At 41.6% G+C, this 18,665-nt stretch overlaps 1 protein-coding gene across 1 annotated transcript in view; it reads left to right on the top strand.

Annotated features, from left to right (window-relative positions):
• Window positions 1-18,665, top strand: part of AKAP13 (A kinase (PRKA) anchor protein 13) — a 142,256-nt gene that overhangs the window by 90,734 nt on the left and 32,857 nt on the right. Inside the window, exons 10-11 of the mRNA XM_006885186.1 lie at window positions 13,956-14,023; window positions 15,595-15,658. Of these exons, the coding sequence (XP_006885248.1) occupies window positions 13,956-14,023; window positions 15,595-15,658 (132 nt within the window). The remainder of the gene's footprint in view (window positions 1-13,955; window positions 14,024-15,594; window positions 15,659-18,665) is intronic.

The raw sequence follows: 18,665 nt of genomic DNA, 5'->3' as shown, positions 1-18,665 counted from the left end.
AGGATTCTGGGGCTTCGTCTGACATACTTTGGACATGTTGCCAGGAGGGACGGGTCCTTGGAGAGGGACATCATGCTTGGGAGGGTGGAGGGACAGCCCAGGAGGGGAAAACCCTCTATGAGATGGATTGATTCGGTGACTGGGGTAATTGGGATGGGTGTGTCAGAAGTGGTGCAGTTGGCGCAGATTAGAGCAGGGTTTAGAGCTGTTGTGCATAGGGTCGCTATGAGTCGGAAACGACTCGATGGCACATAACAACAAACAACATAAATATGAATTACAAGAATTTTGCCTTTTTTTACTTGTTTTGAGTCATCAGAACAGTTTTACTGTTCTAATTGATTTTTTAAAATTGTAACTCAAAACAAGAAATATCTTTGTAAATATATATCTATTTATACATATCTGATGTTGATGTTGTTGTTAAGTGCCGTCGAGTCGAGCATGACTTACACCACCTGATCCCTTTTCTATAACTGTCATGCTACACAATATTTTTTTATTTCATTTGAGTAAAAACCCAGGGAAAATGTGGTTTTCCTGCTCTTTGATGCTGATAATTTCCTACCTGGCACTTTATTTACTTCAGCATGTAAGGTCTTCTTCTTCTAGAAGCAGGCTATCTGAATGAAGTGTGTCAGTGGTGGAATCTTTCGAGTTGGAGTTTAATGGGTGTCACAATGTTCCTGCCAGTGAATTCTTTCACTTATGGTCATAGCTTGATCTGTATAAAGTCAGATTATATTAGTTATCCCCACTCAAAACGACCATGACGAAAAAAGTTACTGGTTTTGAGGTTTAAACTGAAAAGAAGTCAGATACCCGAAAGGGATGATTTGACAGGCCTGATAAAACCATAGTATGAACCTCAGATTAAAAAAATACACTTTTATTTGACATCCCACACTCCATCAGAAACATAGGAGTCCAGTGCTTGTATTATAGCATTTCATTCAAAACCAGTGATACTAGGGCAACACATTCAATGTTGTTGTTTGCCATCCCTTTGATGCCGTAGCTGAACCTCCAGCAGGTTTTCAGAGGCTGTAAATCACATGGAAGGAGATTGCCCATCTTTCTCCCTCAGATCAGCTGATGGATTCAAACCGCCTGCCTTTGGGTTGGCAGCACAGCTCCTTACCACTAGGTCATCAGAGCGCCCATTCAACATTAAGATGATATGAACTGTATGATAAGTACAGTCTGCCTCTTATAAAAAGAAGGAAAGAAAATCAAGTCTTCAGCACAGAAGAACACTGTAGACATCTTCCCAGAAGAACAAAAGTAATTATCTCCAGCTTCCTCAAGGACCAAGCCTGAAATCAATGAAGCATCATCTGTTACATTGGTAAGAAATAGAAAATATGAGTAATTTGGAGGAGATAGAATTATTTTTCCCTTTCCTCTGTTACTTGTCATATTCAGGGTCTTCCCAGGACTGGTAGGAAATACATCATACCTCCAATTAGTCATTTACCTAGAGAACTGCTGTCCTCTTAAAAGAAAGTCCCTTCCTTTTTCTGTTTAACATAAATCTATTGATACCTGGAGCCTTATTCTCCAAACAGCTGCTCATACAGGTTTTCAAATATTCTTTGAAAGATCCACATTGAGTTAATAATGGTAGAATGTTGTGATTATTTGTGTTTATTTGCTCCTTCCAAAAATCTGTAGCTACTTTCCTATATAATTCTGTGTGCAGAGACTGAAAGATTTAACAGGAAGAAATGTTTTTAAGTAAAGCAGCTTCTCTTGCTACACTGAGTCATAACCTTGAGTAAAAAGCTACAGTCCTTACATGAAATTATGACCATGGTCATAGATAGAAGAAGGAACAAAGAGCAGAGCATCCAGGCAGCCCTCCCAAGCCATCTTGCACTCTGGGAGACAAGAAGAATGGAAGCCCAGCCTGACGCACCTTGTCAAAACCACTTCAGAGTACATGAAGTGAAGTTGGAGGTTTTTCTCTCAGTCAGAGCCCCACTTTTTGATTTAAGATTAAGTGACCATAGCAGGAATTGGGATGTTTCCTCCGTGTTCATTTCTTCTGTTATGTAAAGCTTTCTTTGAATAATCAGCTGCTCTTGCCAGCTGCCACAAATAATTTGGCCTTTGGGTAGCTTGCTGGGTTCCTTCAGAATACGGAATCAGTTATATTCTGGGTTTTTGTGTCCTGCCAGTAGTTTTTGTTTTATTTGTTTTAAACAGATGTAAAATGATACTGAAATTATTGTTAATTCACTTTCTGTTGTGTTAGCAGCTTCAGTGGACTTTTGTGGTCGGTTGTTTCTCTTCATTAAATAAACAAGTAGACCAGCTGCCATCTAGGTAGGAAGCTTAGAGTGTTGTACAGTCATTGGATTTAACTTTAGATTTCTTCAGAAAAAAAAAGCATTAAGAATTTATTGCTTATACAAAATAATAAAATATTTCTAGTTGATAAAAGAAAAGATGCTTGTTATTTAAGGGAAAGTAAGAAGCCCAAGCCATAAAATCAATTTGTACTCAAGCCTCACAGTTTCATTTTTGTTTACTGCTGTGTTTATGAAAATGGCTGCTCTGAGCACTTGAGCTGAGATGCTTTGGTTCGCTTTTGTGGCTTTCCTCTTGTTCTGTATATCAGTCTTGTGGTTATTACCCCAGCTACCAAGAACATCTTACATGCCCTTTGCATCCGAGCTTTCTCAGGCTTGCTCATGTTCCCTAAAGATTTTCAATAATAAGTGGAAGAAAGCATTTTAGAGCATGTACTTCTAAATGACTTTGTGACTTTGTTTTCGTTTTCTTGATTAGGGTTAAGTAGGAGGGACGCAGACCTTCTACCCAGTACTTCTCAGGTCAGTCATAGCCAATAGAGTAAAACCAGAACAGACTCACATTTGTAAAATGTGTGTGGGTGAATGAAAACAGCAACTGATATTGGCAAAATTACTAGTTGAAGCCCTGCTAGAAACTAAATCTCCCTCTTCAAAAACAGGGCAATGTGGCACCTTGCATAGTATCCAGACCTCTTAAGCAACAGGGTTGGAAAGAGCCATTCCTGGCTCAAAGATGTCAACACCCCCTGTTCTGAATGTCCTGACAGTAATCACTCCTGCATTGGTCACCTGAGAGGACTTGTAGCATCTCTTTGGATCTACCATTCCAGGGCTTTGACCTATAGCTTTCATATTCTGGTTATTATTACTGTTTACCCATTATTCCCCCTATTTGTATCTATTGTTTTTTTATTTTAATGAAAGTTTACAAAGACTTTGGATTTCCATTTATACATTGTTGCTCACATTCCTACCTACCTACCCCTCCTCTCAGTTTGCTCTTCTCCTTTAAGAGAGAAAAAAATAATCTTGTTATACAATCCCTTCCCCAAGTCCACTTTACTATGCAGCTCTTATTCTGGCCTCTTGTCATGAAAATAATACCTAATCATATACTCCTTTTAAACAGTTCTCTCCCTCATCTGTTTCAACCCCGTATACAGTATTTATCCTGTCTTTTCTTGAGTTCCTCCCAACCCTGATATCAGTCTCCTTTTGCAACAGTGACATTATGCAGTATTTGTCCTTTGGTGACAGATATTTCACTCAGCGTAATATCCTCCAGAGTCATCCTTTTTGTATATTTCATGAGTTCCTTGTTTTTCAAGGTAGCATAGTATTCCATTGTGTGGATATATCACAGCTTTTCTATCCATTCATTTGTTGATGGGCACTTAGGTTGTTTCCAGCTCTTTGCTGTTGTGAAAAAAGCCGCAGTAAACATGGGTGCGCATATATCTGCTTGGGTGGCAGTTCTGGTTTCTTTAGGGTATATTCGCAGTAGTGGAATTACTGGGTCAAATGCAGCTTTTTGAGAAAGTGCCATACTGCCTTCCATAGTGGTTGCTAGGTTATTCTTACTGCACTTCATCTGCCATCAATGAACTGATTTCAAGCCCTGATAGAAAGTTTCATGTTTCTACCATAAGCAAGGAACTCTGCAGCCTTAGGAAGAATCAGAATGCCCTAGATAGATTTTGCTGCTTAGATAAACTCTCTCATAGACAGAAGACTCAGAACTCTTGAGCCTGCACTGTAATGCTCATCAATAGCTGAAGAAGTGGAAGGTCCCTCCTTTATGATTGTGACAGCGTAGAGCTCAGTTCCCACCAACATGTTTCATTGTTCTTGTGTGCCATCGAATTGGAACTGACTCCCAGCTGACCTTCCAGTGGGTTTTCAAAGGCAGTAAATTGCACAGGAAGAGATTGCTCATTCTTCTCCAACAAAGCAGCTGGTAGATTCGAATTGCATGCCTTTGGGATTGCAACACAGCATCTTACCATTAGGCTACCGGAGCTCCCTCTGTTCACACCATTTTGTGATTTCATTCCAATTTGTCCTTGTTACGCTTATCTTTCTTTCTTCTATAAAACTTGTTCTCTTACACTAGTCTCACTAATGGTTTGTTCTATTTTCTCTTAAAATGAATTCACAGTATAACAGTTTGCTGAAGATTTGTCATGGTTCTGGTCAGTGTTCTCTGTAGTTATATGTGATGTCAGGTGATGTCAAGTTGGCTGTGACTCATCACGACCCTGTGAACATCACGTCTGACCCCTGCCCTATCGGGTGCCATCCTCATCTCTGCTACACTTGAGCCATTTATCTGTACGTAGGTAGAGCACCATATAAATGTTAGCTCCCTATCCTGTGTGGTTTTTCTCATATTGTTTTGTTTGATATCTTCGTGTAGAGAACAAGGAAGTTGAGGACTAGGTTATTTGCTTTTCAGTTTTTAAGGGTCATCTCTGTTCACATAAACCACTATGTTGAAACGCTTTTGAAGACTTTGAAAAATGAAAGCATATGGCTTACTGCTCTTAGGCCATCTTGGAAGAAAAATTTTAAAAAACAAGATATTTCTTTTTCTGTGATCTCCCTAAAGACTTGGTATTGTTGCAAACTAAAACCATAAAATTCCTAGAACAACAAGCAAGACCAGTGATGGCAGACCAAACTTTCAGCAGTGAATTATCTAATAAAAAAAAGCACAATAAACAGGACCTCATATATTTGAGAATTTCTGCCCCTCAAAAGACTTTACAAAACAATGAAAAGACAGCCTACCAACTTGAAAATGTGGTTGGAAACCATATGTCTAACAGAAATCTAATAGCCCAAATAGGTATATAACTTAACAAAAGTAAATTGTTAAATTGTTATGTGCTGTCGAGTCACCTGTGACTCATAGTGAACCTATGTACAAGAGCCATAAACTCTGCTCTATCCTGTGCCAACCTCACTGTCTCTGACACACCTACTCCCACTACCCCAGTCACTGAATTGATATATCTCATTGAGGGTCTTCCTCTCCTGCACTGTCCCTCCACACTCCCAAGCATGACATACCTCTTCAAGCACTAGTCCCTCCTTGCAACATGTCCAAAGTATGTCAGAGCTTCGGAATCCTTACCTCCAAGGAGCAGCCTGCTTTCACCCTCTCCAGGACGAATCTGTTTGTTCTCCTAGCAGTCCAAGGTATATTCAACACTCTCCTCCAGCATCATAGCTCGAAGGCATCAATTATCTTCCTGTCATCCCTAGTCACTGTCCAACTCTGATGCAGTTGTTGCTCTTCAGTACTCTATAGAGTATAGCTGACTCTGTCAGCTCCCTGACAGCTGACTATCCCAATACCCAGTCATAAAATAAGCAAAGGCCTTGTATTGAATGTACATTGAAATGTCGACCGAACACATGAGAACAGGCACAGCATCATTAGCTTCCTGAGATGTGTCAGAATCACAGTGAGATATCATTTCACTCTCACTTAGGATGACTATGATTAAAAATGGAGAATATCGGGAAGGATGTTGGAAAATTGGAACCCTTGTTAATGGCACCTAACAACAACAACAATCTGTGGATGTTAAGAATGTAAGATAGTATGACACGTGCGGAAAGCAGTGTTGCCGTTTTTTTTTAAAAATGAAAACAGGACTGCCATATAAACCCAGCAATTCCATCTGAGTTATATACTCCCAAATATTGAAAGCAGAGAATTGTACACCAGTGTTCACTGCATCTGTAATCATAAAAGGTAGAAACAACCTAAATTCCCACCAGCAGATGAACTGGTACCTATTTACCATGGAATACTAATCAGAAAGTGAGAGAAATGAAGTCTTGATACATGCATACTACAGTGTGGATGGAACCAAAGACATACTGAACAAAAGGACTCATAGGACAGATATTGTGTAGTTAATGTATACTTTCTAAAGAGAAAAAACCTGGAAGAACAGGGGAGTTAACAGTGATAGAAAAATCTCATTGATTAAGGATTGGATTCCATAACCAATTGTAACTACTCTTGTGCTCCCATATAAACATGAATTGGCAAAGCTGTGATTGTTTTGGGTTTTTCTTAAAGATAACTGCTGAAGCCCCTTACGTATACCCAAACAACTCATGGTATTGGGCTCCTTGTTTTGTTAAGGGTTTAGGGCCGTGGTTTCATAGAGTACCCCAGGTAATTAATAACATGGTTCATCATGCTTCTGTACCACTTCTTAGTAGTTACGTATTTCCATGCCTGGGGTCTTAAAATTTGCACATGTCCATCCAAGGTGCAGTTGATCTTCTTGACCTGAAATAGCAGGTAAAATTTGTCGGCGGTAGGAGGATATGGAATATGTAGCTAATTGTTTCCATTGTCACAAGACCAAAAGAATTGAATGGCGCCCATCTACAATAACTGAACATTTCAATCCAAGATTTCAGCAAAGAATTCTGATCTAAAGGGAGGAAATGCAAATGAAAATTTTAAATTTTCCTCAACTTCAGACCTTCTTGGAACCATTGCCCCAAGCTAATCTTTTCAACCTTTACCCAAAAATATCACCTGAAGTTATCTGTTTTTATTTTATTTTATATTGGTTTGCATACAGAATACTTAAACATTGTTTCACACATTCCTTCAACCTGAAGTAATCTTAAAAGCAAACATAAGTTTTAACGAGTTAAAAAGGGAGGCAGGGGGATCTGCCTAGAGCATTCTTTTCTATTTTTAGAATGATTGATACAGAATCAAATTGACAGCAGCAACTTGAGGGGGATTGGGTGGAACTAGAAAGTGAGGAGAGTGTGTTTATTTTAGAAAGGGGCAGCTCAGAAAAGAAGGATGAAATGGTTGCATAGCTTGAAGAATAGTATCAATCCATGATCCTAAATTGTACATACAGAAACCACCGGAGTTTGTACATACTTGAAACTACAAAATAAAACTGTATAGGAGAGAATTTGGTATTGCTATGGCAGAGAACTTGAAATTTTGCTAGATATTTATATCTTGTGTTCTTGGTGATTGTCAGTGTTCCAAAACAGAGAAGGGTTTTAACCTCATGATTGAGGTTAGTGTGGCTGAAATGTCTGCACCACCCTCAGACAGCACCGAGCGCCATTGCAGTGAATTAAGTCCAGGCATTTTGGTAATATGCTTTCTTCAGGCGGCCCCTTGAATCTGTAGGGAGCTCTGGTGGCATAGTTTGTAGGGGGTTGTGCTACTAACCCAAAGGTAGCCCCTCTGGTGGTTCGAATCCACCAGCAGCTCTTCAGGAAGAAGATGAGCAATCTCCTCCAGTGTGATTTACACCCTCTGGAAACCCGCTGGAGGGTCAGTTATGAGTCAGTTCCAACTCAGCAACAGTGAGTTTGCATTTTGTTCATCGTTGCGTAGATGGGAGTAGAAATTCAGGAACACTATCCGTAAGACCTGTCTATAATTGTAATAGAGAACATATTAAAGTTTCAATGGAGTGGAGGGATTTGGCTAAATTAACTGAGAAAGTGAACTTGTGTGAAAATTTCTTTACTAGAAGCCTATTTTCTATGTTACTCCTGCTTTTATGGCTCATCATTTGTATAGACTATTGGAAATAGGAGCAACAGAGCTTAGAAACCCAGTTCTGTCCAGTGTCATTATTGGTCTCTTTCATATCAGAATTAAATGCAAGTTTTCCAGCTAACTCTGCACTGCCAGTATTTGTGCTTAAACAGAAGAAAAAGCACCTTCTTAAGAGGACAGATAAATCCAGAGAACTTGGGAGGGTATTAGATTTTGGTGCATTTGTTTTTCATTGTCTTCATCAGTAGTGCTGTATAGATCACATATCAGGAAGCTCTGGTGGCTTATTGGTAAGGAATTGGACTGCCACGCTAAAGGCACGTGGCTCGAATCTACCCGTGGTTGTGAGGGAGAAAGATGGTCAGTCTTCGCCCATGAGATGTACTGCCTGTGAGTCAGCTGTGAGTCATTTCTGACTCAACAGTACATAACAACAACACAGTCTATCTCATTCTTTAATATCTTTTCTTCCATGCAGCGTTGTATTGGGGGGATCCACATACGAAGCACATGGCAGTAGATCTCTGACTTTTGCTCCTGCGTGATTGTTTAGTAGGTGAATGTATCAGATCAGTACTTCGCACTGTGCAACCATTTGGCTGCTCCATTTTCCCTGTTACAAAGAGTGCTGCAAGGACTATCTTCATGCCTGTTTGTAAGCATGTCATGAGGTGATAGACCAAGAGGAGGAATTACTAAGTCTTAAAGTGACAGCACAAGAGGGGAAGACCCTCGATGAGATGGATTGACTCAGTGACTGGGATAGTAGGGGGAGGTGTGTTAGAGACAGTAGGTTGGCTCAGGATAGAGCAGGTTTCAGGGCTGTTGTACATAGGGTAGCAATGAGTTGCAAATGACTCGATGGCACAGAACAACAAAGTGATTTCAACTTAGTAAATGTGGCCAAAGTATTCTACAAATTAGATGTCCTAAATTCTGAAGTTCTTTTGCTCCATGTAGTTAGATACGAAATTGTGTTTCTTTGTTTTAGTTTTCATCTCCCTGGCTCCAAAGGAAGTTGATTGCCTTTTTTGTATTTTTTATGGACATCCAGTTTATAGTCTTTTTAATTTTCATGCTTGATTATATGCCTTCCCCCCCCCACCCCACCCTTATGAGGAACTTTTAGTATTTTTGAGATCTTTTTATTATCTGGTGGCACTTTTTTAAAAATTTCCTTTCACAACATACGGCTTTATTTACCCTTGAGATGGACTCATTCATTTTCCTCATGTGCTCATCACTCAGGGTTTAAAGCCTTATTTTTTGTTTAAGTAGAATAAAATGGGTAAGAAATTCTACTCAAGTTAAATAGGAAAGCTTTTAAGAGAGGAGAAAGACAAATGGGATTTTAAATCTTTATTTGAACCATGTTAGCTGAGCAGGAAGCTGCAAACAACCAAGAAAAAGGGGGACCACAGGAAGTGTGATAGCTGATAGCTGTGCGTGAGAAAGAGATGATGGGTCAGCGAGCCCTGGAGTGGGGCAGTTCCATCACCCCCGGCAGCCCTGAGTGAGGACAGGGGTAGCGCTGGGGTAGAGAGGACGCGCCCATCCTTCACTGTAGTTAGGTGCTGTTGAGTCTGACTCACAGCGACCCTTTGAACCCCGTCCTGTCCTGTGCCGGCCTCATCATCTCTGACACACTTGAGTCCATGGCTGCAGTCACTGTCAGTCCATCTCGTTGAGGATCTTCCTCTCTTTCGTTGAGCCTCCCCTTTCCAAGCATGATGTCCCTCTTCCAGGGAATAGCCTCTCCTAGAAACATACCCAAAGTATGTGAGACAAAGCTTTGTCATCCTTGCCTACAGGGAGCATTCTGTCTACACTTTGTCCAAGACATATCTGTTCTCTTAGCAGTCGATAGGATTTCAGTATTCTTTTCCGTCGCCACAGCTCTAGGGACTTAATGCTAAGGAATTGCGCTGCCAGGCTAGATGCACACGGTTCGGATCCACCAGTTGCCCTGCAGTGTCTTAGCTTGCTTTACTGCCTCTGAGAAACCTGCCGGAGGATCAGCTTTGAGTTGGGTCCAACTTGCCAGTACTCAAGATCCTTTGGGATCTTTCACTAGAAGATGAATAATAAGTTTGCCTTAACATTTGTTATGTTTCTTGCTCTGGCTCCGGAAGCCTGGAGCTCACCTGCCTGTCCTCTCGTCCTTTCTCAGCCATCTGTCTGTTGTTAGGTCCTTTTGAGTCGAGCCCAACTCATAGCAGCCCTGTGAACAAGAGATCTGAACCCTGGCCTATCCTGTCAGCCCTTTGCTGACACAGAGACCTGTGTCAGGCCATCTCATTGAGAGTATCTCTCTCTCTTTCACTGACCCGCCACCTTTCCAAGTATAATGTCACTCTCCAAAGAAGAGCCTCTCCTAGCAATATGCCCAGAATATATGAGATTAAGCTTTACCATCTTTGCCTCTAAGGAGCACTCTGGGGCCATTTCTCCAAGGTGTATCTATTTGTTCTTTCAGCAATCCAGGGGATATTCAGTATTCTTCTCTAACAGGGAGAGGAAGGTGTTCTAGTTCGGAGAATGTGTGTTGTGTTGTGTACTGTTGAGTCTGAACTGACCCATAGCTGACCCTCCAGTGGGTTTTCAGAGACAGTTAATCGAACAGGAGAAGATTTGTCCATCCTTCTCCTGCAGAGCAGCTGGTGGATTCGAACTGCATGCCTTTGGGATTGCAGTGCAGTTTCTTACCACTTAGCCACCAGAGTCCAGGGAATAGGACCTTTTAAAAAACAAAGAGAATAGTTAGCATCTCTACACAGAAGCTTTTTTGTATTTTTGAAGGGCTGGGCCATTACTGAGGGAGACAAACCTAGGAGCCCATGAGAGCAAGAGGTGGGGGAGTCAGGGTGGTACCAAGCTAAACCCTGCTGACTTCTGTCTGGTGAAGGACGACAAGGACTGAGTCAAAAAAAGGCAATTTGTTCAACCTCTGAGATTCCTCAAGAGCTGAAAATGTCAAGTAGCATTAAGTCTTAAGTGACTGCTATCTTTGAAGAATTTGAGCATTATCTTTTTTTAAAAAAATATTTTCATGGATTGTCATAAAATAATACCTTTATAATATGTTTCATTCATATATACTGTTTTATACTCTTTCATTTATATTGTTTCATATGATCATTCGTATACACTCTATTTTACATTTTTTATACTAGTTTATTTACAAAATTCGAAAACTGATTTTCACACCAGATCCTTCCCATTTCACCCACCCATCAAACTGTGCAACCCCAAGATTAATCCCCCCTGCCCTGCACATCGTCACCCCTCTGCTTCCACCTCCGCCCCCCCCTTTTTATCCTCTTGCTCATTCTACAATAACGGTTTTATACAGTATTTGTCCTTGTGGGACTGAGTTCTTTCACTCAGCATAATGCTCTCCAGTCCCTTCCAAGTTAGGTAATTTACAAAGTCATTGCTCCGAAAAGATGATAGGGAGCCATTCAAGATATTTTAGGAAGTAATATGTGAAAACATCTTGAACATCAGGTATTTCTTTATCAGCATTTCTCCTTGCTCCCATAGCAACAGGCACATTAACGAGAGCCTGTGATTTTCAGCTCTTAAGGTGTTTTCTTTTGTGGGTCAGAGTGAATCACTCCCCACTGTCCACAAAGGTGACTTTGCTGAGAAGCACTGGTGCTGACATTGTAACCTCTTCTAGCGCTGACATCAGAACAGCATCTGGACTTGTGTGGAAATGGCCTTGCTTACAGACTGCGGGAGCTAAAGAGTAAAACACTTACTTCTGGAGAAGAAAACTGTGGAAGTAGGTTCACTGACACACAGCCCCGCAGGCTTTCTCCTCTCTTCCTGAGTGAGCCTTTCCCAGGACAAGACTCTAAGCGTCTGCTATTTAGAAATTAACTTGAATGTCTCCTTTGCTTTGTCAACATCAGAAAAATGACTGGACAGTACATTTCACTGAGCAGGACCTGGAAGAGGTTGGCTCTACAGGAGAGAGCATTGATATGCCTGGGAGGAAAAGGTCCAGATTAAAACCCTACCTCACCCTGTGCCCAGGGCTTCTAAACCATTCCCAGCACTGAGGCATCGTGTGGAAAAAAGGAGAGTTGTTGCTGAAAACTTCTTGATTGTTTTCCGTTTGAGTTGGAGCTACTGATGACTGACTCCTTCCCTAGAGTCCACTGCAGAGGAGTCTGCCTCATTGATATTCCAGATGATTGTGAAGTTGAAAGTCCTTTTACACTATGAACCTAATGGAACAGCCCAGCAAGATTTTTTTTTTTTTTAAAAAAAAGCATCTTTTTGTTAAGACTAGCTTTAATTAAAAAAAGGGCTTGTGGGAAAGGCTCACTCAGGAAATCGATAGCAGATACCACTGATTAGGCAATTTTTAACACTCTGACGTAGGAAACAGCACAAAGTTCTGTTACAGCATCACATCCATGGGCAAGGTGCTCTTTTATGTCACATACTCGGATTTGAAGGGAGTTTGGAAGAAATGTCACAAAATGAGTCACAGAATCACAGATAGAAGGACCGGGGGGGGGGGGGGCAGTAAGTGTGTGAACCCTGCCTTTATTTTATAGATGAGGAAACCAACGTCTCGAAAGAAGGGATTTATAGCTGAGTCCTAAGTAAAATCAGATTATATCAAATGCAATTGGACACAAGTTCTTGTTTGTGTATTGTGTTTATAAGCTTATGGATGCTTTAACATGCAATTGACAGTTGTGTTTGGGACACTTGGATTTTGGTAGGCATCAGGTCTACCTTGGCATTTGATTATATTCCATGCACCAGGTGTTGTGTGCCATCGAGTCAGAACCAACCCATAGCTCACCCTCCAGCAGGTTGCCAGAGGCTGTAAGTTGCACAGGAAGAGAGTGCCCAGCTTTGTCCCCACGAGCAGGTAGTGAATTTGAACCGCTTGCCTTTGGGTTGGCCAAAGCGCATCTCCTTACCTAGGCCACCAGCGCTCCCTACAGAGTTATGCTTGAGAGATTTAACTGAAGCTTCAGTAATACGTACATAATGCCTGCTCCTTCAAAGTAACCCTTAGAAGAGAAAAACAAAATAAACACAGTATAACATGGTTGGTGGTGTATAGAAAAGATTACAAATTAAGTATGTATTGGACAAGCAACTGTTTAGGAAAAGATTTTCCTAATCTACTAGTCTTCTCACACCCAGCCCTCAAATCTGTGTGTCTGACCTTAAAAAGCACCTTTGCCTTAGTGAATTGACGTTGACAGTATTTGTGCTGTTTCTTAAGTCAGGATGTGAAGAATTGCCTAACAAGTGGTATCTGCTTTTGATTTCCTGAGTGAGCCTTTCCCACATGTCTGTCTCCTTCATCAGTTGTACCCCACAACTGTGTTGTTTCTGCTTTTCCTCTGGCCGCCTGGCTCTGTTGGGTTTTACGACTTCATGGCTGCAGGGAAAACTGACAGTGGGCCTGTCATTCTGAGGCAGAGAAGACTGGGTGCTTCCATCAATGGCCCTCGTAGGACGAGGGAGTGAGAAGGAAGAGCTGAGGTAAAATCCCATCAGTGGCAAGTTGTGGTCTGTGCTCTGTCTTTCTGGACACCTCCCCTCTTGTCTGAGTCAAGAATCCAGAGGCTCCTCAGGCAGTCCCAGTGCCCTTGCCTTGTGACTCTGGAAGATTACACAGAAGCTCAGGGCATGGAGATTGAAGGAAGACGGCAGCTCTGGGGAGATTTCCAGATTCACACTCCACCTTTGCCACAGTGGTATAACATTTTACAGCCCCTGCTAGGGGATTTAGGTATTAATTTTGTAACTTGGGCTTCATGATGGTAGACACTTCCTTTTGCTAGCCTTTCTGCTTCCTGCCTGAGTAGCAGACTTCTAGTGTCCTTAATCAGAAATCATATCTGCTCTTGTCTCTCCTCCTCCTAAATGACCTCATAGGCTGCTTCCCAGAAGAGACTGTTATATCAGATAGTTACTTCTCACCCAGGAGAGACTTCACTTGGGAGTCCATTGCCCGGGCGGCCGTGTGGGGTCGAAGCCGAGACACTGTTGGTTTTGTGACGCTGACGCTGGATTTTGTTTTCTTTCAGATTGTGGTGCTTTTGTCCACAAAGGTTGCAGAGAAAGTCTGGCCTCCTGTGCGAAGGTCAAAATGAAGGTAAGACGTGTCTGACTAAAAGAAGATTTCAAATTCCAGAAGCCTCAGGAAGTGGGAGACTTCATATATATGGTAGCTTTTGAATTTTTTATTTTAGTTGAATCATTTTGATGACAAAATTATTTTTTCTAAAATTTTCCCCAAAAGGGTTACATTCTTTTCTTTACTAACCCACTTGGAAATTTGAGATTTTTGAAAAATAAGGTGCATCTATATTAGAGGACTTCAACATGCCATTTTTGTCATTTTAATGTTCCAGTGTTGTTACAGAAGTGACCTTCTTCTTTTCCATGTCTGCCTTTTGCTCTTCCCCCTGTGTATCTCACTTCCCCATCCAGGATGAGGAGGGTCGTAGCTGGCACTCAGGAGATTTGATGTTTGAGTGGCCTGGGACATGTTGTGGTTACACCCCTGTCCCTCTCTCTGGTAACCGTCTTTTCCATGGGGTACAGAAAACGAGATACCACAGTAAAAGGGCCTGTTGTATGGTGTGTCCAGCTCTAGGTTGCCCTTTTGTGTGACCCTTCAAAATGAGTACGGGTTTATGGGGTATACCTTTCAAGTGACCTGTGTGGTTCAGTATTCCAGGCACTCAGACACTTGGCGTACTGTGCTTCTCCGTCAGCCGCAGGCACATCTCTCTAGCGCTGTGACCCCATGCTGGGGCGAGCACATGACTCAGTCTGATTCTGGAAGCCTCTGGTGGGGTCTAGGAACTTGCTTTTTTAACATACTCCTAGGTGGCAAATTTCTTTTCCGTCTGTGGATCAGCCCAAGGACAAATACTCTGGCTCATACAGGGCTTAATTTGAATTAGGGGTAACCCTTTAAGAATTCTATTTCATGTCAATTTGTATTCCTTTCCCTCATAAAAAATTAGAAAAGCTGACAACTGGGCCTCCAACACTTTTCGCTCACCCAGAATTCCCAATTCTTCTTAACCTTATCTTCCTTTCCCCCCACCATAGTGCTTAATGCCTTCTCAAAATCTATATACAACAATGTAAAATTATGATGTTTATTGTTCTTGCTCAACGCCAACAACAACATAGAGAGAGAGAGCAGTTGGCCTAGCAGACAAAAAGCCATGCTCCCAAGCCAAAGGTGGGTGACTCTGCTCCGCGGCCCTCAGGCCTGCCTTTAATTGCTTTTGGTGAAACATTCTTCTAGGTCGTATAGCCCTGGTATGTCCACTTGCTGTACAGAGGTAACTCGTGGTCGCTGTGAAGCCGAACACTGTGACACTGATGAGTCAAATGCAAGAATGGTTACCCATGGTGGACAGTGTTTGGTGGAGCTCCCTGATTAAAACAAGCTTGGAAGCAGGAGTGGCATCCACTTCCATAATAACTTGCCTCTGGAAACCCTATGAACCTGGAGAAAGGACTAAAGTTATAAAGGTGTCCAGAACTTTGGTTCATAGGGTCTATGAGTCACTGAGGGTCAGGAACCAAGCAGAGCAGTAAGGTACACTGGCCCAAAGCAGGTTGTCCCTACCCTCTTCCTGTTCTGGGTTCCTCAGAACTCAGTAAAAGATAATTATAAACGAAGTCTTCTTTTTCCTTCAGCAGCCCAAAGGGAGCCTGCAGGCACATGACACATCATCACTGCCCACGGTCATTCTGAGAAACAAGTGTAAGTAGCTCATCTTAGCTCTCAAAGTCCACTTTTTCACTTTCTGGTTCTGAACTTTACTTACATTGTTATAAGAAGTCTTAATATTTTAATACTTATTTTGTAATAAGTTATAAAAGGCTATTTTTTGGTCCTGTAGATTTGTTGACCAATAGCTACCAACAAACCCCCTTTGAAAGTTTCTGAAATAGTACTTGAGACCTGAAGCCAGTGCACCTTTAGCCCCATGTGTTTGATAAGCAGGTGATCCTCATGTGCATGTAGATTTCCTCATCAGTCAGAGTCCTAGAACTTGGCTCGGGGCCTCACAGTTGTGAAATCTTACATGTTAAACACTTCATAAACATAAACAATGAAGATACAGCAATAATAATAGTTCATCTTATTGAGAATCTGTATGGCACCCTCAACCACTGGCATCGAGTTGGAACCATCTCATAGCTGACCCTCCAGGGAGTTTGGGGGGCTGCACGTCTCACACGAGGAGTTCCCCTGTTTCTCCCGTGGAGTCACTGGTGGATTCGAACTGTCAGAGAGGTGCTCCTTTCAGGTTGCCTACGGACTAGGCCATCAGGGCTCCCTAAACTGACACAGAGACTTGAATAAATCAGTCCTTCACACACAGCAAGTTGTCTTTTTCAGTCTTTACCAGGATCCACTTAGATTTTATTTTACTTTTCTCCCTTCCAGTCCCTATCCTCCCTTTCTTTCCTGATAGCACCCATTTAGTATGTTAAGTGTGTGGCCCTCTAAGCTACTGTATCTCTTTATCTTTAGAAATATAGATAGCTTTGCAAAGTAACTATGATTATTTTGTGTATTGAATTTCAGGTAGGTAGTGATCTGACTGTGCCTATGCATTCTGTTTGTGGTTGTTTTCACGCAGTGTCGTTTTGTGATCTCTGCTTGTTACTGTATGTATATCATTGTTTCAAACTGCTGTGTGGCTGCTTCTTCCTCATTATGTGTGTGTCACATTTTAATTTTGTTTCCACCAGAGGTGGACATCTAAGTCCCTTAAAATAATTACTATCAGTAATACAGTAACAACTGTCATTGGCTTCTTAGGAACTACATAAGAATTTCCTTAAGGCAGTGTTTTTCCAAGTGTGGTTCCTGAACTACTGAGAAACACAAATTGTTGAGCCCAGACCTACAGAATCAGGAATTCTAGGTAGAGTGTGAGACGTTGTGTTTGAATAAATGCACCACCTGATTCTGACCCATGCCCCAGTTTGAGAACTACTGTTGTTGTTGTTTATACCGCCAAGTTGGGACCAACTTGTAATAGACCCTCCAGTGAGTTTTCAGAGGCAGTAAATTGCACAGGAGGAAATTTCTCATTCTTCTCCCACCGAGGAACTGGTGGGTTCAGGCCTTTGAAATTGCAGTGCATTGTCTTCTCACTAGGCCTCCTCTCAGATTTAGCCACACCAAAACCTAAGCCGAGAGTCACTTCCTCCTCCTGATGGTCCTGAATTGGATTTCCAAGTCTAGAAATCATGACAGGGTGAGACTTGCTTCATTCTTCTCCTATAGAGTGGCTCATAGAACCACGTTTCTGGCTTTTCCGTTAACAGTCCAGTAGGTAACACTCTATACTGCCAGGGATCTTTCTAGGGTCAAGTCCTTCCTGTAAGCATTAATGCACTCCAAGGGTGTGGGTTCCCGTGGTCCACATTTCAGAGCCTAAGCTGGTTGCCATCGAGCCTATCCTGACACTTGACCCCCAGATACCTCAGCATAGAACTCTGCTGCATGTTTTTAGTGGCTGAGAATTTCAAAGCACATCTCCAAACCCTCTGAGCTGCCTCTGGGTGAACTCAGATGACCAAACTTTTGGTTACTATCCAAGCTCTTAATCACCAGGAATTCCAGAAGACAAAGTAAGACCTGTTCTTATAAATCTTAGCATGTAGAGAACATCAAGAGAATCTTTGCCATACTAACATCCATTTGATGATTTTCTACCCATTCTCCATGCTTCTTAGAACTCATCCTCCTTAAACTCTTTTCTGTGGCATTATTCATTATTTCTGAAACCTGTTTTCTCCTAGAGGTAATACCATCTTTCCTTTTTTAAAACAAAAGAATTTTTAAAAAAAGAAACCACTAGATGCTTTCTGTGAGACACCTCCAAACCCCTTTTTATCCCCCTGAAATATTGAGTGTAGACTGGAGATTCAGATTGCATAGCTTCAAGTCCCTTAACTTGATTCAGATACCATCACTTAGTCGCTGTAGACTTTACAGCCCATCCCTGTGCCTCGTTTTCCTACTTTGCAGAACAGGGAACGTTTTGAATGAGATTGTATTTACAACATTCTTTGTTCTTGTTGTGGTGTACTGTAGAATTGGAACCGACGCACAGCTGACCCTCCGGCGGGTCTTCAGAGGCAGGTAATCACACAGGAGGAGGTTGCCCATCCTTCTCCTTTAATAGCAGGTTTTGTTGTTTAAGTTTTAGCTTATGCTGTTACCAGCACAAGAAGCTAAGACTTGTAGTTATTAAGTAATTTATCCTGGTGGACTACAGATTGTTGTTTAGCAAGGAAAGACTTCTTGCTGCTCCTCTCTGCTGCCTTTGAAGTACGGTTGTTCTTTGTCTTAGAACTCTGCATAGCATGCCAGGCTTCATTTCTCTAACCTTTTCACAGATTCCTTCCATAAGTCTCCACTTTGTCTTTTTGTAATACTACATGTAACAGCAACAGTGTGTTTATTTCTGACTTCATTCATACATTCTCATTAGAATGGCCTCTTTTTTGCCTCCCACTGATCCAGATCTTCACCAGACTTGAAGAACTAGTGTTCAGAAATGTCTGTGATAATACTTAAGATTCTTTAACCTTTAAGCACATCTTTATTTGTACCATCTATTCTTATTCTCCGTTGGACATGTGCTTCCTGCAGCTAAGGTCAGATTATATTGTATTGATGACATTTCGGACTTTTTTTTTTTAACTGAATCATGTTCTTCTAAGTAGGATTTGGAATTGGTAATTCA

Source organism: Elephantulus edwardii, unplaced genomic scaffold (genome assembly GCF_000299155.1).
Source record: "Elephantulus edwardii isolate Elephantulus edwardi_28Jun2011 unplaced genomic scaffold, EleEdw1.0 scaffold00041, whole genome shotgun sequence".
Lineage (NCBI taxonomy): Eukaryota > Metazoa > Chordata > Mammalia > Macroscelidea > Macroscelididae > Elephantulus > Elephantulus edwardii.
This window is presented reverse-complemented; position numbering and strand designations above follow the sequence as displayed.